This window comes from Argopecten irradians, chromosome 12 (genome assembly GCF_041381155.1).
Source record: "Argopecten irradians isolate NY chromosome 12, Ai_NY, whole genome shotgun sequence".
Classification (NCBI taxonomy): Eukaryota; Metazoa; Mollusca; class Bivalvia; order Pectinida; family Pectinidae; genus Argopecten; species Argopecten irradians.
The window spans coordinates 25748845-25774274 of NC_091145.1; the positions used below are offsets into that span (position 1 = coordinate 25748845).

The 25430-nt window shown below is 37.0% G+C and overlaps 1 protein-coding gene across 4 annotated transcripts in view; it reads right to left on the reverse strand.

Annotated features, from left to right (window-relative positions):
- Nucleotides 1–908: 908 nt before the first annotated feature.
- Nucleotides 909–25430, reverse strand: part of LOC138336595 (lysine-specific demethylase 5A-like) — a 36371-nt gene continuing 11849 nt past the window's right edge. For all 4 annotated transcript variants that reach the window (XM_069286115.1, XM_069286113.1, XM_069286114.1 and 1 more), the window contains exons 12-31: nucleotides 24407–24499; nucleotides 24027–24115; nucleotides 23491–23653; nucleotides 23028–23147; nucleotides 22667–22861; nucleotides 17973–18087; nucleotides 16462–16653; nucleotides 16194–16344; nucleotides 15687–15804; nucleotides 15115–15261; nucleotides 14301–14509; nucleotides 11685–11823; nucleotides 11229–11408; nucleotides 9694–9846; nucleotides 9113–9284; nucleotides 8056–8712; nucleotides 7104–7327; nucleotides 5955–6246; nucleotides 5357–5644; nucleotides 909–4618 (exon numbers count right to left, since the gene is read on the reverse strand). In XM_069286115.1, coding sequence (XP_069142216.1) covers nucleotides 3945–4618; nucleotides 5357–5644; nucleotides 5955–6246; nucleotides 7104–7327; nucleotides 8056–8712; nucleotides 9113–9284; nucleotides 9694–9846; nucleotides 11229–11408; nucleotides 11685–11823; nucleotides 14301–14509; nucleotides 15115–15261; nucleotides 15687–15804; nucleotides 16194–16344; nucleotides 16462–16653; nucleotides 17973–18087; nucleotides 22667–22861; nucleotides 23028–23147; nucleotides 23491–23653; nucleotides 24027–24115; nucleotides 24407–24499 — 4371 coding nt within the window. In that variant the 3' untranslated portion in view covers nucleotides 909–3944. The remainder of the gene's footprint in view (nucleotides 4619–5356; nucleotides 5645–5954; nucleotides 6247–7103; nucleotides 7328–8055; nucleotides 8713–9112; nucleotides 9285–9693; nucleotides 9847–11228; nucleotides 11409–11684; nucleotides 11824–14300; nucleotides 14510–15114; nucleotides 15262–15686; nucleotides 15805–16193; nucleotides 16345–16461; nucleotides 16654–17972; nucleotides 18088–22666; nucleotides 22862–23027; nucleotides 23148–23490; nucleotides 23654–24026; nucleotides 24116–24406; nucleotides 24500–25430) is intronic.

The following is a 25430-nucleotide window of genomic DNA, read 5'->3' on the forward strand; positions in this document are numbered from 1 at the left end:
TTTGCTGAATATGAATGTTCATGAAGAATAAAACAATGTTTACTTAATACAGATCGTTTTGGCTCTCACTTAAAATTTGGTACTCGAATTTTACATCGGTAATCCTCTAAAATGTGGATTTAAACCATCCTTCTGCCCCTTCGTCTGAAACGAAGGGAAGTAACTCTCAGTGGGTTGAAATTAGTGTTTTATCCACTAAACAAAATCTCGACAAATAAATGTTATGACTGAAACATAAAACAGTGAAACTAAAATGCCAACTGTCCATCAAACCGCACGTGACTATGCAATTTGTATTGTGTTGCTACGATGTCTGCTCAGACGTTGAATAGGTGCACGTGCGTTTGCGACAACGAGGTGTGGCTATATTATACCTAGCAATTAGTCAATGGGAAAAGAAAAAGTTGACAAGAGATATTTTACTGGAATCCTATCCACAATAATGGTTATTGCGGCTAGTTATGATCTAAAATGCTATATATCTAATTTATAAACATTGATAAATACTTATGTCCAGTCTAATCTATTATTGGATCTTATTTACTGAAATCACATCCTCAATCAAATTGTTTGCAGGATGAACTGACTTCTGGGTGTTAAACTTGCTATTGCTGTTGGCCCCTTGTAGAAATTTCTGAATGAAGCATTATATGTCTTTCTGACAGTTGACGGCCTTTAACTTACTGATCACAATCTAGAACGCTTGCACATCAATGTTACTTCATCACCACAATATATATGACAGGTGTAGATTATCTGGTACGATCAACCGTGGGTCATATCAGTTTTACAAACATCACCACTTGTTGAATTGTCACAGGAATCAATTAATAAATATCTGGATGGTAATCTAGTAAGTTGAGCATTTCGTTGTGGTAAATGGTGATAGAAAAAGTCAAAAGCCCATCTATATGTATTGATCAAAGTCAATAAAATTTATTTTGTTTTGGATGCATTTCTGCGATGTGACAAATTTGTACAGAATTGGACTATTTATACAACAGATGATACTCTATAAAGATCATATACTGATATTAAAGCCCTATTCACAAAGCACTTTGTCAGCATATACGATTCTACTAATACAATAATATATGTTCAGCTATAGAAGATATGGAGGATTTAGTTTTTCTATGTTCTCTGAACATACAATTAAATCTTTTATGTTTACCAATATCCGTGTCCTGTAGAATACAAATAAAGGCTCTTTTTCACATCACTACCTGACAAAATTTACATGTACACCCTAAGCTGGGGCAGACTGACAGTGACCTTGAAATCTGCCATTCTGGAGTGAGACGTATCTCCTGTAACAATATCATTGATGTATGATATAAAGAGGGCATGTAAAAAGGTCAATGTGTATGAACGACTTCATTAACATTGTTTTAAATCTGAAATACAATTATTCTCTATTGTGCTGAGTATCGATTGATATTCAAACAAAACTACAACAGATAATCGTTCAGTACAACATAAGGTCTCTCTCTATAAACTTTGTAGTCATAAAATTCTATCATCTGTGCCAATGTAAATAATGAACAAATGTTTAACACAAGCAAAAACAAAACTTCAAATATATAGGGACAAACTTTTAAAATTTATAATACCCCTTGAATTATTTCCCTTTATTTCAGATAACTTCCTGTTCAATGGCTGTTATTATAAAATTTATAATACCCCATGAATGATTTCCCTTTATTTCAGATAACTTCCTATTCAATGGCAGTTATTAAAAAATTTATAATACCCCATGAATGATTTCCCTTTATTTCAGATAACTTCCTGTTCAATGGCTGTTATTATAAAATTTATAATACCCTTTGAATGATTTCCCTTTATTTCTGATAACTTCCTGTTCAATGGCTGTTTTTATAAAAGTTACAACGCAGGAACAGAACCAAAAAGTTGTATACCTTAACAACATGAAAAATTACATAGGTAAAATGTTCATGGTCAATTGAACAAAAAGGATTTAATACATTTAATAACATGATTATTCAACTCTTTCAATCATGAACTATGGCGAACAAAATCTAAAGTATACATATTTTCTGCATGATTCCGTCATGTTTCGTATTAAAATCAAAATGTAGAAGGCAACAGTAGGACAGTATTAACAGATTGTTTTCTTTGTATAAAAACCAGATGCACAGGTGTAAAGAGAGTTTGAAAATAAAACTATACAACAATTTTTGCATTTAATTTGCTTTCCAAAAAATTCTTTTTGTACTTTTGCCAGCTAAAAATTTCAGACAAGTACCTACTTTTAAATGTAATAAAGAATTCACTAGGTAATGCAACTGCTCATAGCTCACTAAGTTTTCCCAAACGTTGCACAGTGGACAACAGTGATATACAAATATTCAAGTGCACCTATATATATCTACATTATATATAAAACAATGCATTTACAAAGCAACTAAGAACAAAATAAATTAATACTCCAAATTAATTTTACAGACACTTAATATTCTTTCACTTTAAAATCTTCTTATTTGTATTAATATTTTTTGTCTTAACAGCAAAATTGTTTTGTAATTTAGCTAAAACGTCCAGTTTCCCTCTGTGACTTCCTATTGTAAGAACAGACATGACCACATCATATTTCATATATGTAACACACTCACCAAAGTAAATCAAAACCCTACTCAAATCTTTTATCATCTGTACATGTTTTCACTTGCTGCTATTTTACATCAAAAGGATCTCTGCAATTTGTTTAATTTTATCGACAATAGAGGAGGTATGTAAACTAAATGCTTCTACCAACAAAAAATACCTGCTTTGTGGATTTCAGATGCCATTACCTTGAAGAAAAAGACATTTCAGTAACATAAAGAAAGCAATCCATATTCGTCTTAACTTAATTTCTTAACAGGTATTGTTAACATTAATGTACATGTTTTCTACAAACACTTCATACCTACTGTATTTCAATGCTTTATATGTAATTACGTTTAAGGTATTTGTACCTAAACTCCGGAAAAGTTAAAAACAGACAACTTGACTGAAACTATACTCTTTTTCTTTTCTGAGAATATGATGCTTTTGTCTGTAACATACCGGTTAAATTAACTTTAAAAAAAAAAAAGTAAAATCCCCTGTGAGAAAAATCTGAATTTATACATTGAAAGATTGTATACACGAAGTTAAAACAAGTATAGCTACACAAGTACCTCCAAAGGGAGCTAAAATGTATTGTAGGCACAGATCTATACGTTTAGCCTGTATGTAACACTGCCATTCACATCCATTCACGGCCCACAACATCCAAAAGTAGGACATAATTCTCTTAATCCTCTGCTCCGAAGAAAAGCAACTACCAAAATCCTCCATGACAAAAAAAAAAAAAAAAAAAAAAAAAACTTTTACAATATGGATACAGATTCAAACTCCCAATGCTGTCGTACAATATAATGATGAACAGAAGCAAACCGTTTTCTTTGTATTAGATTCAATGAGGTAAGTGAAGAATATATATATATATATATAGAAATACTGAGAAACAACATCCAAAAAATGTCTGTACACAACTATTGCCTTTCCATTCATACTTATTGGTATTCTTCGATTCTCTCACACTATTTCATCAAAATATAAGATTCAAATGAAAGCTTAGCTCTCAACTAGGACTAGGAATTCACAAAATGTGATTTCTGGTTAACTGTTCAGTCTAGGCCCTGATTTCATCGTGTAATGTACCTTGAGACATCAGACAAGTTCAAATTTGATTGAAGGTTTGAGATGGCTGTTGAACCCAGGGCCTAGCCAACACTCACATTTCTGTACATATGACAAAACATCATATGTATAGTTCCGAATCAAACCGTCCAGCTTCCTAGACCAAAAGCCTCTGGAAACCGAACACAAGCACTGACCACTACTGGATATCAGACAGCTTGACCAGTCAAAAAATATAAGGTATGAGTCACACAAGTAAATCAGGACACAGACTCGATCAATGTATCTATCTGACCACTGTCCATGAGAGGCGTGCCACTGTTTGAATCCCCAGAAGTGACTTCCACACTACAGCCATTCACTGATGGTTCATTCACAACACTATTGTCCATTACGGATTCTTCCTCTATCACAGTCTCTACAATACTGTCCCCTAACCCAAACTTGGTTGATGTGGATTCAGGTACTTCCTCATGTAGCACTTCCTCTGTCATGTCCATAGCATCAGAGTCTTTTGGCATGACCTGACACGTTTCATCACCAACAGTAGTAGCTTGCTCCTGTTGGAGTGGCTCACCAACGTCGCTGAGCGTGACTTTACTTGTCAGTGCCGAGTCTGCCGTTACAGACGAGTGAGGTTCAGACACTGACGGCATGTCCATTGTAAGGTCCATTGACTCATGACATGTCAAGTCTTGTGGTTCTGACTTAATGACCGGCACTTGGTTAAAGTCGGGAGCCTGTAAGTCCATGCTATGTGGCATGCGGGGGTCAGACATGGCTGGAGGAATGTACGGGTCAGAACACTGCTGACTCCTACATTTTAGACACTTGTATTCCTCGTCCTCCGAGATCTCCTCCTGTACCAGGCCCACACACAGTAGATGGTACCAGTCCTCACAGCGATCACATTGTACCCAGTTCACTTCCTCACCTGTACAAAACAAAATGTCAGTGTTACTAAAATATGTATTAATACATATATTAAATATAATATAATATATATATAATAAGACTTTTTCATATGTGGATATGAAGTATAGGGATATTTTACCCCAGGGTCACAAAATGTTGTAAAACCCAAGGCTTGTAGAGGGAGAAATATCTCTACACTACAGGCGACATATGTGTATTGCCCTAGACCAGCCAGTATTACATGTGTAGGTAGGAGAGAAAAATATGTGTATACAATACCAGGAAAGTGAGTTTCTTTGTTTTTTCTTTTTTTTTCTCTCTCTCCACATTTTAACGAGGACATTGTAACTGTATGATATTTACCTTCTTTTTCATAGTAATTAAAACCTGTAAATCTGGAAGTCTGGCTATAACGGCCAAATGTGCTGGTTCGTGTGACATCCAGTTTTGATAAGTTACACTGTAATACCAACCCTAGACAATCTTGCCTCAGCACTAAACTTACCTCAATGGACATAAATGCTAGTTTAAGAATGCAGCTAATGCTCTGGGAAATAAAGAAATTTCTGTTGGACATGTACATACCCTTGAGTCAATATGAAATCAGAACAGGACACGACAAGTGAAGACCAGACAGGACGGACTAGAGTAATTCTACATGCCAGCCCGTTTTGTGATAGAGGAGGGAGATGGAGGCCATTATAAGTTATTCTCAAACCCCCTAATGCTATGGTAATACCCAGTTGATGATACCTACCTGTAGGTTTCAGGCATTTAGGTGCAGCACAATCATCATCATTCTCATCTTCCTTATCATCATCTTGCATGACCAGACATTCCTTCTCCTTCCTCTCCCGTTTCACTTTAGGTTTTATCCTTTTCTTCTTTATAAGCTCATCAACCATAACTACTCCTTCTTTCTTGACCAATTTTTTCTTCTTTTTCAGTTTTTCTTCTCCTAATTTTTTCAATCTATCCGCTTTTTCTCCAGCCTTCTTTATCTTTTCAGCTTCCGAGGCTATGGTTGAAATGTCCATACTGGCAGCTGATTAAGAGGTAAAATTATGATTTTTGATGCAATGCTCGTAAATATCTTTAGCCCTCTGAACAATGTAATTAATAATTAAAATGAAATATTTAAAATTAATTTAATCAATACTCTCATCGAGCAAGAAAACACTCTTTGTCACAATTTTTAAATTCACAGCGAACTATTAATGGCATTAAAGTAAATTTGAGTAAAAAAATCTGATATTTCCCTAAATCCATTGAATATCATAATTAAATACATATATAATACTCTTTCACTCTACATAGCATTTTTAACACTTATTTTTTATCATTCAAATATTTACCAATCTCCATGTTGTCTAGGTCCTTTGCTACTTTCTTTTCCTTGATGGGATCTTTTTCCTTCTTGATTTTGATTTTCTTGACCTTGATCATGGCCACATTTCCACCACCTCCAGCTTCCCCAGAAACAGCTTCAGGCAACTCCTTAATCTCTTTACTTTTCTTGATCTTCACCTCTGCTCCATCCTCTAACTTCTTCCTCTTCTTCTTTTTCTTCTCTGGATCTTTTTCTTTTTTAATTTTGATCTGGAGTTTCTCCCGTTCAGCGGTGATAGGAATATTGGTGATGCTATCCTATAATAGAGAATAAAGATGGGTTTCCCTGATCATTTTATTTCATCATTATTTCATCAAGAAAACACAGACTGCCTTCTCCATTAATCATTATGACCTTAGTATGTTTTGAGGGTACAATTCAGTCAAAGATTCAGAGATTCATCATATATATTAAGATTCAGAGATTCATCATATATATAAGAAGAGTCAAATATTTCTTCAAAATTGCAAATAATTAAGTGACGGGTATATGAATATGAACAATTATTTTGGTTTGAATTTTATCAGGATCAATTTCAATAAATAGATTGAAGAGATCCAGACAAAGTTAAGTTCAACAATTCTAGCAGAAACATGATTGTACCAAGCAGTTTGAACCATGAAATTAATTGAAATAATTCCACAGCTTGATTCTGATGGATTTTATGTTGCTACCATTCAGTTCCATACCACAAATAGAGATAGTGTAATGGTAAAAGCTATTGGGTAGCTCTAAGGATGTGCAAAAATAAAAGTTAACACAATTTAGATAACAGATTAATAGATAACATATTTGATCCAATAAACATCTCTACCTCTTTGTGCGGCCACAATTCCACTGACCTACTTACAGACTGCAACTATGGAAATATCTAAGTGTCTCAATTTGCTTTGTTCTGTTTTCTAATTAATAAATGGCTGGTTTCAAATTTCGTCCTATTAAGCACCTTAACTCCCCTCTCATTTTTTTAAATAATATTTTAAGTGCCCTGGACGCTTATTGCTTCGAGTATGATATATGTATTAAAGTAGGTAATGTATGGATGTATCTTCTAAGGAATCTAAAATGAATGAATCAAACTTATTAACTTGCATATCAATAAGATAGGGCATACCTTATTATCCTCAAGTTCAAGGAATTTGTGGTCAGCCCGTGGTTGACAAGCCTGTAGGATCCTCCAGATGTGCTGGGTTTCGTCCAGTGATACTTCCAGGAGATCTCCCTCCATCATCAGTTCCTCTAACTGACTTTTGGCCGTGCCGGACAGCTCCAGGACGGGGGCCTCCAGGGTGCGAGCCACAAGTGGAGATTTCCGTTGGTGTTTACGTGGTGATGCACCTACAAAATAAACAAGACAAGGTCAACAGTTGTTTCCATTAACATTGAATATGATTTTTCCTACTGAATTTTTACATGTTAATTTCTTAGTGCAAATTGCGTCTTTGCAAAATACAAAGTAAGCTCCCTTGTGAGAAGGTATCCATTGTGACGTCATTATTTTGTGTGCTAAATTTACATTGTTTTCTTTGAAAAAAAATGATGTTACATTCGCAAACACTTGACGTCACAATCAACACCTTTCCGCAAGGACAGATAATTCTGTAATATGCAAATACAGAATAGTAAAAAGTGTTTATAATCAAGTTTTAATATAATGTCCTGTAAAATTATTTTCCAGACTTTTAATTACCAGTATTGTATGGAGGTGTTTGAAGGGAATTTTGAATCTTACTCAATGTCTAAAACCAAAATATTGAAAACACTAGCAGTACTCCTTTAGGAGCTTTACTCCAAAGCTTGTATTTCTAGAACATGCGTGTACATTGATATATGTATAGAATCAAACATCACTTAACAAAATCAGGCTCCAGGATCATTAAAGAATCTTAAATTTTGAATTAGCCAATCTTAATGACATAACTTTTTGTAACATCATCTTTGATTGGCTAAGTCTAAAATAAAGACAGTTTTTGACTGTCTGTTTCATGATCCTGAGGCCATTGATGAATGAAGGTGTTACACATGGTCTGGACTTCTAACACACCTTTCAAATGAATGCTACTTACTGTTGCTTGTTTTGGAGGCTGAAGAATATGCATGCTCTGACATGCCACTGTGATTTTGTTGGGCTGAACTGATCACTTCCACCTCCATCTGAACGTCATCCGAGTTATGTGATGACTGAGGTGACAATGGAATTGTAAAAGAGCTTTCTGAATCCAAACTGAAGTTCCCCGAATCTGAATGCTTCCCTGACAACGGTGCACTAGCAGTGCCACCCCCACTTCCCGCAGTCCCCCCAAAAGCACTCTGAGTTACACTGGCTAAATGCCCCTGTAACTCGGGATTATTAGCAGCTTTAAGCAGTTCTGCGTTAATGATTTTCTCTGTTTTTTCTCGAGCCGCCTGTTCCACCATTCTTTGGCTCAACACACTGAGTTTAGCCAAAGCTGAGGCAAGTTCACTTGTGGTAAGGGCTTGGCGGGCACGGTCCTGCCAGGCCATGGCACGTTCTGTTAAACACTGAAGAGCCTCCCCCTCTGGCAAGCGTACAGGAAGTTTCTGGAGGGATACAAGCAAGGAAAGAATTGTCTCTAGTCGAGGGCGCCTCGACCGTAAACACTGGGGACATAAAAACTTGAGATCTTTGGCAGCCTGTACTGCTGCAGCTTGAGACGATTTATTTTTCATATTTGCAGATTTCGGCAGAGGTACACAAGTTCCTGTAAAAATAAATATGAATATTAATAATCAACTTTTGCTGAAGCTGTTTCCTTTCTTTCTTATCTCTGTTTCCCTCTTATCAGCATTAAGCTTAGAGTAAACATGTTCTGGGAAACTGTTTTAAATAGTTTGAGTAGGACTCCAGATGTCTAAATCATGAAATCAAATCTATGCGAAAACGTCCTTAGAAACTTGAGACCAAGTTGCCATGAAAATATAAGCTGGTTAACAGTACTCCTTAGCTATGAAGTATATGTATCTTTGGGTAAGATTCTAATTTGTTGCATAATTTTGGATTTAAACACTGTATTGCATATGTGTAAATACAGAATACATGAAGTTAAACATGAAGAGATAGACAAGGTACCACTGTAGAACTATGATACAGAAGACACTTACCATGGAACCAGTCCTTGCAGAGCTCACACTGTAACATGAAGCCAGAGGCTCCCTTTCGACACACACAATATTTGACCTCGTCCCCTTCCTGGCTGATCTTGCTCACATTCCTTTCTCTTAGTTCACACATACAATCCACCTCTTTCTGTTCTGCCACTTTGAATGCTGCAACCTGTCGGTTAAAAATATAATCAATACTCTGTGCCATAATTACTGTTTCATAATTAAATTAAGCCTGACTGTGGAAGACAATCTAAACAGGACCAGAAGTGAAATGTCATAAAACAGTATGACAAATTTTTAAACAAGAGTTAAGCATAATCTGAACACATTCCAAATGTTAACCAAGAATCTTATGTATATTATCTGCAAGTGTAATTTAAATACATTCCAAATGCTAGCTAAGAACATTTGTACATTATCTGCAAGTGTAAGTGTACCAATCATTTTGTTACTATGAAATAAATTTAATCTAATGCCTGGGGAATTTTATATTGCTACCATTTAGTTTAATGTCATTAACAAAAGATATTAAATATATTTCATCATCAATATCTTATTTGCTTTCTGAGGATACTTACAATGGCAGCAGGGTCTCTCTGATCCTCGACCTTGATGTCTAGATTGTTGTTATTGGTTTCAACGTCTTTCTTGTCCTTCTCGCCTTCCTTGAATTTTTTCTTTTTGTTTTTGCCACCACTGTAGATGCCTATGTCAGCCCGAGGAGATAGCACCTGAATCACAACGAAGAGGTGGTTTTAGATATGGTCATCACGACAAAAACCTTTATGGCATTGCATAAATTAAAGCCAGTAAAAACCAAAAGATAGAATCAAGATACCATCTTACCAAATAAAATGTGCCATATGTAATGTGAAGTTAGCAATTCTACACAATATATGTTAGACATGTTAACCTTTGGTGAGCAAAAAGAGGTAGATTTTTGACTCAAAAGCGGTAGCATTGCAAGCGGCATTTTTCGCGACGTGTCAGAGATGTATAAATATCAATAATATGCAAAATAATTACAAAAACATATTTTGTTAACAAATTATGATTTAACTTTAATTATTACCATAGGCCTTGCATTGGTGGCTCATTTTGTATTTTTTAAATGTTAATTAAGGCTTACAATAAATATAGAAGATGAAAAATGCCAATAAATACATTGTATACTTTTATTTCAATGCTATTTATCTCCTTTTTTATTATACATTTTGTCTATTTTGTTTCTAAAATTTACACCAATATTCTAGAGAAATAATCACCCTGAAAAAAAAAAAAGATTTTTTTTTTAGCGATATCCTGAAAAAATATACCAAAATCCGGCTCCTTTATTAGAATCACCCTATTCCAAAAATGCGGCCATTACGATTTCAGTTTATGTTTTTCAGCAGACACTGTATGCCTATTTTACATTAAAAACGTGAGTAAATCATTTCAATTATAAGTAGTGGTTTTTTTTTTTGAAATGCTTACTAATTTTAAGCACAAAATTTATTGAAAGGCCAGATGATTGTTTTCTTACGGTAGGCCTACGTAATACACATCGTTACACTCAGACACGTGAAATAGGGAACGGATATAGGCTTAGCAAGTGACACCAACAAGCCAAGGTGGAACTAGCCCCAGGCTGCTAATTAGCACCAGTGGGTGTTGGTCAGGGAGTGTTCACATCTTCTTTGTTTACTTAATTATGAAGCCAGTCCCCCTACTCGGTCTGGTATGCATTTTGAAGCCACCATGGCAGCCCAACCGACTATAAAAAACTCAGAAATCGGAAGAAAAAAAGTGAGGACGATATTTTGCAGAAATCGGAATATTTGGATATTAAAGCGGTAGGCGGAATATCAGTCTCAAAAGCGGTAGACTTCCGCCAGAATCGGTAGGGTTAACATGTCTGTATATGTTCACCAATTCTCAAACCTTCAGATAAAATGCCAATAAATAACTCTTGATGTATTGTAGCAGTTGAAATTCTACACAAGACTTCAATTTCAAAAGTTTTTAATTTCAATCAATTATTGAAAAGAACTGCACAACAGGATGCATTTATGGAACCAGTGACCACTAAAAATAGATGAAGATGTATTGTAGCAGTTGAAATGTGACATACCTCCAGGAGGGAGTAGGTACAATTCTTCTTGAGGAATGTTCTGGCTGTCCTCTCCCTCCAAGACTTGGCAGCTGCTACCTGTGACTCGACTTGTGGCAGCTGGTCCAGGCGTACCGGGATAGGGCGGCCCTTGTTAACAAGACTTTCCAAGATGTCCAGGTAAGGGTAGGAGTCAGAATTCTAGTTAAGAAACAAAACATAAGATGTAAGTTTTCTTTAATGTAAATCACAAAGAGAATCAACAAAATGTTTAGTTTACTTTGTAATACTTTCTTTCACAGCTACTAAAATTGATGTTACCATTTTAAAGCATATTTGTAGAGATAAAGTTTTGAGATTGAATGGAAATACCGTTGAAAAACTGGAAATTATTGATTTATCTTGATCAAGAAATTCACCGAAATAAATCAACAGTATGCTAATTTACTGGTATCAACATTTTAAGCTAATATTTACCTGAACATTTTCCACTTTAACTGTCCAGTCCTTTGCCTTCTTCAGTGCATCCTTCAGTGCAGTTACATTTGGTAAGTACGCAGGAATGCCTTTAGCTTCATTAATAATGGCCTCCAGGGTTGCCATCACATGGCGAGGTCTGAAACAGATAAACTTACATCATGGTTTTGTGCCAGGAGAAGGGCCACACATTTGTCATACAATAATTATACTGTACCATCAGGGTTGGGGTAATTAAAAATGTAATTGTAATTAATTGCAATTAATTACATTTTTTCAAGTAATTGAAAGTAATTTGTAATTAAGAAATATTTAAATTACATGTAATTGTAATTGTAATTACTGAAAATGTGTAATTAACAATTACATTTCAATTACTTTTCAATTACATATACATATATATTTACTAATGTCTAATACTAAGATGTAAGACATGTATTTGGCTAGATAGAAATTTAAACAGGTAACATATGTGAGGCAGTGACCATAGTAGACAAGTACACTTGTATCTGTTTTACCTGTAGTTTACCACTCCGGGAATATACAGGTGTGAGGTGTGAACACATCGCCTGTGATTACAACTCACAAAGGTCTTGCTTATATAACACCTGTTGATCACCTAATTAGCATATCTAATGAAGGCAAAAATATAGATAATAGCTCAGATTAGTCTTCAACCGCCCCCTGCCAAGAAAATTAAAACAGAAGATTGTTTTCAGTTTTCTTCCCACTACACCCTCACGAAAGAGACACAACTCAGGTCTTAAATCCAATGAAGTAGACATCTACACGGGTACATTGGTGAATATTGCACAGAGAAATGTTGTGACCCATTAAAGTTCTGGAAAGATAATTCTTGCAGATTTCCAAATTTGTCTATTATAGCTAGCAAGTACTTACATGTAGCTATAACAGCCACTTCAGCTCCAGTAGAGAGATTGTTTAGTGTTGCTGGCAAAGAATATCAACCAGACAGAAACAGACTGTCTGATGATAATTTTCAAACTATGTCTCTGATGATAAAATACAATTCAAAAATATGAATAACTGGTACGGTACCAGGTATTCATATTTTTGAATTGCATTTTATCATCATAAGTGTATGAAAAGTTTTAAATGCATTTTTTTATTGAATCTATTTTTATTGGACCTAATTCCAATAAAAATGTATGTGTAAAACTAATACACCCTACCAATACTCAATTGTAACTTACAGTTTATGTGAAGCATGTGTTCTATCAAAATTTACTGATAGTGACATATATATGTATAAATGCTTCATTATATGACTATACAATTGTGTATAAGTTATTAAAAATAAACATATTAAGAAAATGTAATGTGTAATTGTAATTAATTACTTTTTGAATGTAATTGTAATTAATTACATTTACAAAACTGAGTAATTGTAATTGTAATTGGGTTTTGAACAAGTAATTGTAATTAATTACATTGCAATGTAATTGACCCCAACCCTGTGTACCATGCAGTTTGAACCGTGAAATGAACTGAAATCATTCCACAGCTTGATTCTGATGGATTTATGTCGCTACCATTCAGTTCCATACCACAAATAGAGATAGTGAAATGGTAAAAGCTATTGGGTAGCAATCCCCCCCCCCCCCCACTTTTTTTTTTTCATAAAACTATCAATTCATATCAATCCGAAAGTTTTCTCTCCTTTACTATGAATAGAAATTGATAGTTTTGATAAATTTGAAAAAATATTTGTTGATAATTTAAGATGAAATATATGAATTAATGACACCAATAACATTAACGAGGTTTCTACCACAATAGGCGGTGTTATTCAACTCATCAATTGTCAACGTCATCAATAATCGAGTGACGTCATGCATGTTATGTTGTGATCTCCACTTAAGTCAAAACTGCTGTTGGAAAGCGTAGGCTACAGTATGTGAAGTGGTCGTTGTGCCAAACACGTTATGTTTTTTATGTGTAGTATAATAATTTGTGTACCTCGTTTTGACAGAAAAGTATTTTACTGGTGATTTTAGTAGATTAAACGAGTCTAATGATACGGAGTTGAACTTTATTGCAATAGCTTGGCAGGAAGTAAACGGCATTGGTCCCATATATAGTTTGACAATGAGTGTTTTATTGTTGAAGTAAAATTTGAATTTAATAATACGCTAAATGAGAAATATTTCATCCTAAAGTTGTTCCTAATTAGAAAACTTTTATATGAATGGATTTTTCATCAAAATATGATTTTTGAATATTAATTAGTGCCTTTTTACTGATTAAAATTTCCCTACATTTTATTTGCATATCTGGGCAAAACACACATTATTTTATCCTCATCGTATTTATATCGGATAAAGCGGATATAATTGTGGTAGAAACAGGTCACATGACTCGGAGTTGTTGGATATGGAATGTATTCCACACTTGTAAGTTATTTTTTAAAAGTTACAAAAGGCAGTAGCTATAAAAGCTGGTGTCTTTTGTACCTTTTAAAAAATAACTCACTCGTGTGGAATAAATTTTGTGTGGAATAAATTCCATATCCAACAACTACTCATTGTGTGACCTCTACATAATTGCATTGTGATCACCATTGTATGATAGTCCTTTGATGATATATATCCTTACCTAGCCTGAAGACAGATTCTAGCCTTCTCTTCCCAGCGTTCACTGATAGTGAGGAGCTCCTGAAGCTCTGCCATAGCTTTCTCTACCGCGGGATGTGGAGCTAGGCCGACACCGGACTCCATCAGTTCTCTCATCACATCCAGGGTTACATTCAGTGGGTCTCGTAGTGTCAGACGAACCTCGTCCAGCCATTTTGCTTGTTGTAGTACCTAGTGATCAAGAAAATTTGAACTGAAATTTTCAACTGATGTGAAACAAGCAGTAAATAAAATAATACTGGTGATAGATTCTACTGTGAGATGTAACCAAAGTATCCAGATAAAACCCATTAGGTCCTTACACACTATCCCTTCTCTATGACTGGTCAATATACAAGTTGGAAATTACTCAAGAAAACAATGAAAGCTTTAAAATGATAGCTGAAAATAGAACCACAAATGTTTAAGAACGCAGTCTATATTTGCACACTGAAATGAAATATCTAACGTAACTGTTCAGTGTTTAAAATTATCTACATGATAATTAACTAATTTAATGTGAAATATATTTGTTGGTTGGTTGATTATATTAACCTCCTATCAACAGCCAAGTAACCTCCTGTATGTGTATGTGGTTTGTTGCATGTCGAAAGTATATTAAGTTTTCAGAAGAGTGTAGAATATTTGTGTTTTGACTATTTGTCATAATGGAATTCTTAATTTGTTTTATAGTGCTATCTTGCTGAAGTACAAAAAATCACCAATGGTAAGGGTGAAGCGTTTTACTGCAGCATAGCTTCACCACGAATCTTAGGTGAATTGCAATATCAACTGACCTGCTTGAGTCTTGGTATTTCTGGCAAGTCAACATCAAGTGTAACACTGAAGTCGATAAGCTGTTCAATCTTCTCTGAATCAGGGGTGTCCGCTTCCAATGCCTCCTGGGCATCTCTTTGGAACTCTATGACTTTATCCAGCAACTCCTGAAAATTCATTCGATTCTATCTTTACTCAAAAATCAAATGTCTTTATCAAGAAGATTAATATTATCAGAGAAACTCTTAGAGGAAATATAAGATATAATTCAACATATTCTTGTACTGATTTAGAATATACAGCCTTCCAAAGATGTACTGTAAATAAACTTTCGTTTGTCTGTGTTTTACTTTCACAGATTTTGCATTCAAGTTCGCAAACGTTTATCTCCACAAATTACAATATACTCATATTTCTTATAGGAATTTCAAGTAATTTTTCAACCTGCGAATTTTATTCTTTGCTAACTTGTTTTGAAATGAAGATTGCAAAATCTAGTAGTCGCGAAAGAAAGTTGTCAACCTGTACATTATACCTTTTTATGTCAGTCAGGTTAATATGTTAGTTAGTGTAACCATCAGTTTCTTCTTACCTTGATGAGTTTAGCTTCCTTAATGATGCATGGCAGATTGTAGACCTGGTCATAGAAACAATTCAGCTCATCTAAACTAAGCTTGGCTATGTATTTTCCTTCCATTGATTGCCTGTTTCTGTAGAAGAACAAAATCAAAAGACTGTAACAACATTTGATCTTATTGACGTACTTCAAATTTTCTTGTTATATATAATGTCTGCAGAATACATCTTTAGTCCAGGGTCACCTTAGTATGACCCCTTTAGTTAGCCAATCAGTGTGTCGCTTACAAAATTTTGGTGTGGTTGATTAATTTGGAAGTGTAAGCGACTAGTGCGTTTGGAGATGTCCCGATTCTAGACCAGGGGTCATGCTGAGGTGAACCCGAACGGGGCATTGTTAGAATGTTAGATCTTGTATTGGAGTGTATCATAGTGCATCGTAGTGGAGCAGAATTACAAGTTTAATTTTAATTAGACTGATCAATACACTGGATAAAACATCAAGATCTACACTAAACCTTACCTGGTGCGGACTTTCTTTGATACCAGTTGATTGGCGACACTAGCACATTTTTCTGCCTCGCCCACGGCATCAATAAGAGTGTGTAGTAACTCTGTATCAGGATACCTCTTCTCCTCCGCCTCCATAATCAGCTCTTTTAACTCAAGGATTTCTGTATCAAAGAAAACACATATTATTACAGTTAGGTTTACATATTTATCCTGTACACTGGCATCTATCCTTACCAAAAACTGTCCTTTATAACTAAATGCTAAATTTACGTGCTTACCCATTCTATCGTCCCCTGTGGACTCCAAGGCCTCGCCTACTTTACTTGTCCAGTTGTCAAAGGACTCGGCACGGACTTTGAGTTTGTAGAGCATGGCTGGTAGCTCGTCCAGTGTGTATCTGTACCGTAGGCAATGACGTGATGGGTCACAATCACACAGTTCATCTACATGGTATATACACACCAGTTTGTCTGTAACACAATGATTAATGACAATGAGACAGCAGTCCATGGTATCAAATATCACTCTCAAACACATCAAACTGCACCATCACCATGTCACAATGAGGAATTTCTGAACAAATTGCATAACCGGTATGCAACATATTCAAAATACATATTGCTTTTGAAGAAAAAAAAGAAAAAATATTAAAATGAATTTCCATGTACCGGTATACCTGTATACAGCAAATCTTTATTCAAACCAAAGATGAGGATAAACATCGTGGTTGACCTAATGCATATTTACATATTACAGAGTTATCAGTCCTTGCAGGTATTGATTAAGATACCTACCCACAAGGGAGGTAACACTGTAATATGTAAAGACAAATTCCCCACTGACTTACTAGGACTACAGGGACAGGTGACTCCAGACAAGGGAGGTAACACTGTAATATGTAAAGACAAATTTCCCACTGACTTACTAGGACTACAGGGACAGGTGACTCCAGACAAGGGAGGTAACACTGTAATATGTAAAGACAAATTCCCCACTGACTTACTAGGACTACAGGGACAGGTGACTCCAGACAAGGGAGGTAACACTGTAATATGTAAAGACAAATTCCCCACTGACTTACTAGGACTACAGGGACAGGTGACTCCAGACAAGGGAGGTAACACTGTAATATGTAAAGACAAATTTCCCACTGACTTACTAGGACTAACAGGGACAGGTGACTCCAGACAAGGGAGGTAACACTGTAATATGTAAAGACAAATTCCCCACTGACTGACTTACTAGGACTACAGGGACAGGTGACTCCAGACAAGGGAGGTAACACTGTAATATGTAAAGACAAATTTCCCACTGACTTACTAGGACTACAGGGACAGGTGACAGACAAGGGAGGTAACACTGTAATATGTAAAGACAAATTCCCACTGACTTACTAGGACTACAGGGACAGGTGACTCAAGACAAGGGAGGTAACTGTAATATTAAAGACAAATTTCCCACTGACTTACAAGGACTACAGGGACAGGTGACTCCAGACAAGGGAGGTAACACTGTAATATGTAAAGACAAATTTCCCACTGACTTACTAGGACTACAGGGACAGGTGACTCCAGACAAGGGAGGTAACACTGTAATATGTAAAGACAAATTTCCCACTGACTTACTAGGACTACAGGGACAGGTGACTCCAGACAAGGGAGGTAACACTGTAATATGTAAAGACAAATTTCCCACTGATTTACTAGGACTACAGGACAGGTGACTCCAGTGACTCCAGACAAGGGAGGTAACACTGTAATATGTAAAGACAAATTTCCCACTGACTTACTAGGACTACAGGGACAGGTGACTCCAGACAAGAAGCAGGTGGTTTTACATGCATCGCACTGTCTCTCGTCATCAGGTAAGAGTTCAAACGCCTCACGTTCAGCTTCCATGGTACCCTACAAATACACAAACGTTTGTATGTCAAAACATTAGTCTGTTTAATGACATTTTAAGATTACAGCAAAGACATTTATCACAAAATTTTTCAATTAACAAGAGGCCCAAGGGCCTTAACGGTCATCTGATTACCTTGGCAATAATCATATAGGAAATTAATTAGATATCGTGTAATGGTAGCCATCTTCGATTTGGGATCAACCAGAGATGTAACAACACTTTGTCAGGACCATGTCAGGATCATTTCATGCAAGTTTCAGCCAAATCGCACCGGTAGAACTTGAGAAGAAGTTCAAAATGTGTTTTCAAGATGGCGGCTGTGGCAGCCATCTTGGATTTGGGATCGACCCGAAAAATAACAACACTTTGTTGGGACCATGTCAGGATCATTTCATCCAAGTTTCTGCCAAATTGCACCGGTAGAACTTGAGAAGTTCAAAATGTGTTTTCAAGATGGCTGCTGTGGTGGCAATCTGGAATTTCGGATCAATCCGAAAAATAAAAACACTTTGTCGGGACCATGTCAGGATCATTTCATGCAAGTTTCAGCAAAATCGCACCAGTAGAACTTGAGAAGAAGTTCAAAATGTGCTTTCAAGATGGCGGCTGTGGCGGCCATCTTGGATTTCAGATCGACCCGAAAAATAAACGCACTTTGTCGGGACCATGTCAGGATCATTTCATGCAAGTTTCAGCCAAATTGCACCGGTAGAACTTGAGAAGAAGTTCAAAATGTGGTTTCAAGATGGCGGCTGTGGCGGCCATCTTGGATTTCAGATCGACCCGAAAAATAGGAACACTTTGTCGGGACCATGTCAGGATCATTTCATGCAAGTTTCAGCCAAATCGCACCGGTAGAACTTGAGAAGAAGTTCAAAATGTATTTTCAAGATGGCTGCTGTGGCGGCCATCTTGGATTTCCGATCGACCCGAAAAATAAGAACACTTTGTCGGGACCATGTCAGGATCATTTCATGCAAGTTTCAGCCTAATCGCACCGGTAGAACTTGAGAAGAAGTTCAAAATGTGTTTTCAAGATGGTGGCTGTAGCGGCCATCTTGGATTTTAGATAAACCCACAAAATAACAACACTTTATCAGGACCATGTCAGGATCATTTCATGCAAATTTCAGCCAAATCGCACCGGGAACTTGAGAAGAAGTTCAAAATGTATTTTCAAGATGGCTGCTGTGGCGGCCATCTTGGATTTCCGATCGACCCGAAAAATAAGAACACTTTGTCGGGACCATGTCAGGATCATTTCATGCAAGTTTCAGCCTAATCGCACCGGTAGAACTTGAGAAGAAGTTCAAAATGTGTTTTCAAGATGGTGGCTGTAGCGGCCATCTTGGATTTTAGATAAACCCACAAAATAACAACACTTTATCAGGACCATGTCAGGATCATTTCATGCAAGTTTTAACCAAATCGCACCGGTAGAACTTGAGAAGAAGTTCAAAATGTGTTTTCAAGATGGCGGCTGTGGCGGCCATCTTGGATTTCGGATCGACCCGAAAAATAACAACACTTTGTCAGGACCATGTCAGGATCATTTCATGCAAGTTTCAGCTCAATCCCACTGGTCAAACTGGAGAAGAAGATTGAAATGTGAAAAGTTTACGGACGGCGCACGACGACGGACGAAGCATGATGGCTATAGGTCATCCTGACCCTTCGGGTCAGATGACCTAACAAGAGGCCCAAAGGGCCTTCCCGGTCATCTGACTACCTTGGCAATGGTAAATTTAATTTCATATGGTGTCACTTTGTCAGGACAATGTCAGGATCATTTTCAATTTCTTTCAACAAATTTTATTTCAAACAAGAGGCCAAAGGGCCTTAACATGTAGGAAGTTAATTAGATATAGTGCCATGGTAGCCATCTTCGATTTGGGATCAACCAGAGATGTAACAACACTTTGTCGGGACGATGTCAGGATCATTTCATGCAAGTTTCAGCCAAATCGCACTGGTAGAACTTGAGAAGAAGTTCAAAATGTGTTTTAAAGATGGCGGCTGTGGCAGCCATCTTGGTTTTCGGATTGACCCGAAAAATAACAACACTTTGTTGGGACCATGTCAGGATCATTTCATGCAAGTTTCAGCCAAATCAAACTGGTAGAACTTGAGAACAAATTCAAAATGTGTTTTCAAGATGACGGCTTTGGCAACCATCTTGGATTACAGATCGACCCGAAAAATAACAACACTTTGTCGGGACCATGTCAGGATCATTTCATGCAAGTTTCAGCCAAATCGCACAGGTAGAACTTGAGAAGAAGTTCAAAATGTATTTTCAAGATGGCGGCTGTGGCGGCCATCTTGGATTTCGGATCGACCCGAAAAATAACAACACTTTGTCGGGACCATGTCAGGATCATTTCATGCAAGTTTCAGCCAAATCGCACCAGTAGAACTTGAGAAGAAGTTCAAAATGTGCTTTCAAGATGGCGGCTTTGGCGGCCATCTTGGATTTCGGATTGACCCGAAAAATAACAACACTTTGTCGGAACCATGTCAGGATCATTTCATGCAAGTTTCAGCCAAATCGCACTGGTAGAACTTGAGAAGAAGTTCAAAATGTGTTTTCAAGATGGCGGCTGTGGCGGCCATCTTGGATTTCGGATCGACCCGAAAAGTAACAACACTTTGTCGGGACCATGTCAGGATCATTTCATGCAAGTTTCAGCCAAACCGCACCGGTAGAACTTGAGAAGAAGTTCAAAATGTGTTTTCAAGATGGCGGCTGTGGCAGCCATCTTGAATTTCGGATCGACCCAAAAAATAACAACACTTTGTCGGGACCATGTCAGGATCATTTCATGCAAGTTTCAGCCAAATCGCACCGGTAGAACTTGAGAAGAAGTTCAAAATGTGTTTTCAAGATGGCGGCTGTGGCGGCCATCTTGGATTTCGGATAGACCCGAAAAATAACAACACTTTGTCGGGACCATGTCAGGATCATTTCATGCAAGTTTCAGCCCGATTACACCGGTAGAACTTGAGAAGAAGTTCAAAATGTATTTTCAAGATGGCGGCTGTGGCGGCCATCTTGGATTTCGGATCGACCCGAAAAATAACAACACTTTGTCGGGACCATGTCAGGATCATTTCATGCAAGTTTCAGCCAAATCGCACCAGTAGAACTTGAGAAGAAGTTCAAAATGTGCTTTCAAGATGGCGGCTTTGGCGGCCATCTTGGATTTCGGATTGACCCGAAAAAATAACAACACTTTGTCGGGACCATGTCAGGATCATTTCATGCAAGTTTCAGCCAAATCGCACCGGTAGAACTTGAGAAGAAGTTAAAAATGTGTTTTCAAGATGGCGGCTGTGGCGGCCATCTTGGATTTCGGATCGACCCGAAAAGTAAGAACACTTTGTCGGGACCATGTCAGGATCATTTCATGCAAGTTTCAGCCAAATCGCACCGGTAGAACTTGAGAAGAAGTTCAAAATGTGTTTTCAAGATGGCGGCTGTGGCGGCCATCTTGGATTTCGGATCGACCCGAAAAGAAACAACACTTTGTCGGGACCATGTCAGGATCATTTCATGCAAGTTTCAGCCTAATCGCACCGGTAGAACTTGAGAAGAAGTTCAAAATGTGTTTACAAGATGGCGGCTGTGGCGGCCATCTTGGATTTCGGATCGACCCAAAAAATAACAACACTTTGTCAGGACCATGTCAGGATCATTTCATGCAAGTTTCAGCCAAATCCCACCGGTAGAACTTGAGAAGAAGTTCAAAATGTGTTTTCAAGATGGCGGCTGTGGCGGCCATCTTGGATTTCGGATCGACCCGAAAAGTAACAACACTTTGTCGGGACCATGTCAGGATCATTTCATGCAAGTTTCAGCCAAATCGCACCGTAGTAGAACTTGAGAAGAAGTTCAAAATGTGTTTTCAAGATGGCGGCTGTGGCGGCCATCTTGGATTTCGGATCGACCCGAAAAGTAACAACACTTTGTCGGGACCATGTCAGGATCATTTCATGCATGTTTCAGCCAAATCGCACCGGTAGAACTTGAGAAGAAGTTCAAAATGTGTTTTCAAGATGGCGGCTGTGGCAGCCATCTTGGATTTCGGATCGACCCGAAAAGTAACAACACTTTGTCGGGACCATGTCAGGATCATTTCATGCAAGTTTCAGCCTAATCGCACCGGTAGAACTTGAGAAGAAGTTCAAAATGTGTTTTCAAGATGGCGGCTGTGGCGGCCATCTTGGATTTCGGATCGACCCAAAAAATAACAACACTTTGTCGGGACCATGGCAGGATCATTTCATGCAAGTTTCAGCTAAATCGCACCGGTAGAACTTGAGAAGAAGTTCAAAATGTGAAAAGTTAAACGCACGGCGCACGGCGCACGGCGCACGGCGGACGGCGGACGACGACGGACGAAACATGACGACTATAGGTCATCCTGACCCTTCACAAAATTTTTCAATTAAAAATGAATATATTCTCATCATTTGTAAAATCATTACAAAACCAGTGGGTTTTTTTTCACAAAATAATGCTACGTTTTTAAATTTATTATGTTCATTTAATAATTTTTCTAATAAAACTCCACTGACCCTGTCCAACAGTTTCTTGCGTAGTTGCTTTTCTTTCTCAACAATTCCCAACAGATCGAGGTGAGTACAGGCAGCGACCTTCAGGTCAAGTGTATCTGGATCGGCCGCCATCTTACACACCAACTCCTCGTGAGAGAAGACACATTGTCGACTGAGACTTCTGTAGTGTTCAATACACGCCCTTCCTATAGGCAGCTGAAGAAAAATAGAGAGAGCAACATTTAATAACAAACACTTAATCATTTTACATAAAATTTGTATCTCTTCACTCCAATAGGCATGCAAAAATTTACTTATTTATATCTATTTTTTTTTTTTTAAATACCAAACATTTTTCAAATATTTAAGCTGAGATACTAACCCAATCAGCTGGACAGAAGTTTACGGCCTCTGCGAAGTTGTAACCTTGGTTGAATCCAGCATGATAGGCTCTTGGAAAGGTCACAATGAATTCTCCAGCATGTTGGTTGGTTCTTACAATCTGTAGAGAATACAATCAATTCATTAACCGAATTGATAATTATTTTAACCAATATTCATTGAACACCTTGTCTTCTCCAGATTTCGTTATCGTTAAGTTAGTTAAATATAATTGATTAAATGTTGACAGACATTCAGGAAAAAAACATCTTTGAAATATCTAAAATGAAAGAAAAAAATGTGTATATTCATTGTAAAATATAGAAATGCTGCATGTTGTTTATTAGCTTCCTACAGCTCGAGACCTTATCACCAATATGAGAAAACATAAACACAATGATACCATCATACAGAGACAAACATTCCTCAACACCCATGATATCATCATACAGAGACAAACATACCGGAACACCCATGTCCATTAGGATGTTTGGATTCATGATGGTGGTCAACTGATGAAGCAGATCTGGTGAATGTTCAAACAGCTCTGGGGCATTGGCCTTCATGGCATCCTCAAATTGGTCGGCACATTCTCCTGGCACTCCGTACCATGTCTTAGGTTCACCCCTGGTAGGATCACATGTTATTGCATTAATTTTGGATTCCAAAACACTAACTACATAACCAATAATAACTCTATTTTAATTGAATGGTTAATTTCCAGAGCAGTAACAGCTATTCCAGTGAAAAATATTTCAAATATCACGTCAGATGCTAAACTAGGACAACCAATATTTCTACAGAAAACAACATACAGTAATATTACCAAAGAAGTCTCTAAATTCTTCTTATTGTTGAAGTATTCAAAACTAAACATGAGCTGAGAAGATTTTGAAAAAATTCTTAATCTTGTCGGTGAGATAAAGAAAAGCATCAGTATAGTTGTATAGCAGTCAACGAAGCCAATCATAAAATTTATGATACATGAAGCATTACATACCAGTGGAGATAATTGATAGAGTAACTCCAGTGATCCTCGTTATGCCAACAGAAGCTTGAGAAACACATGCCGACATAACACCAGGGAATCTGTCAACAATGAAACGATGCTGTGTTACTTGGATACACATTGTTAAAAGCTGAATTTTCATCAAATATAGAATTCTTTTCTGAAAATTAACAATTACACAATACACAATTAACACTCATTTACTTTATGAAAATCTTGGTGAGAGAGACAAAAGAGAGATACAGTATTCCTATCAAAATTGAACTTATTCACCATTGGTGACACTTTTTGTTCCTTCTAATTCAAAGGCTGGAAGAGTTCATTATTAATTCCAAGGGCTGAATGAGTTAAGAGTATGTAATAAACCTTACCTTCATCCCCGAGATGTCAGCGTTGATGTGGCAGAGAACAGATTGCTCAAGAACAGGAAGGTTGTTAAGATTCCATCCGGAGTTGATGTACTCCTTTCAACAGAATTATAGCATTTTATGCAGAATTATAGCATGTTGTACAAAACTACAGCATGTCGTAAAGAATTATACCTATTGTCTCGTGATGGGATTGTGCCCTCTCCTTCGGCTATGGCACTTTTCCATCCCTCAACAATACAATGAGGCAATAGTGCCCTCTCAACCAGGCCATAACAGATAAATAGCATGTCACACAGAATTATAGCATGTTGCATAAAACTATAGCATGTCATACAGAATTATACCATGGGAACTATTAGCAATAGTGCCCTCTGCCTCGGGCACTATCGAAGTGGCACGGCGTTTGGCGCGACTCTATTGTGACATCACTATTACAGGACATTTTAACATTAACTGAACCAAGATGCTGGAAACATAGAATGTATGGGAAAGGAAACAAATATTGCTTTTCTCCAGAAGATGATTCACCATTTCTCTATTGATCTACTTTCAACCTTCATGAAACTGAGTCTCGTTCAAAGATACAGATATGTGATAATTTATGTGTTGCACTTATAATGCAATACCATTCTAATGAATGAAAATACTTCAGCGTTGCAAGATGTTCCTTAAAGTGTTTTTCTTATAATGAAAAATGAAAAAGGCACTATACAAATGTGAGGGTGAATCGGTGATTACTAAGCCCATTACAACATGGTTGAGAGGGCACTATTGCCTCATAGTATTGTCTCTTGATGGGATAGTGCCTCGCGTTTGCCTTGGGTACTATTCCATCCCTTGACTATACTATGAGGCAATACATATAGAGTGCCTCGCGTTTGGCTCGGGTACTATTCCATCCCTTGACTATACTATGAGGCAATATATATATAGTACTCTCTTATACATAATAGATAAATTACCTATCCTTCATATCCACTTATCATCTATCATTCATGTCCACATATAAAACAGTCCTTTATAA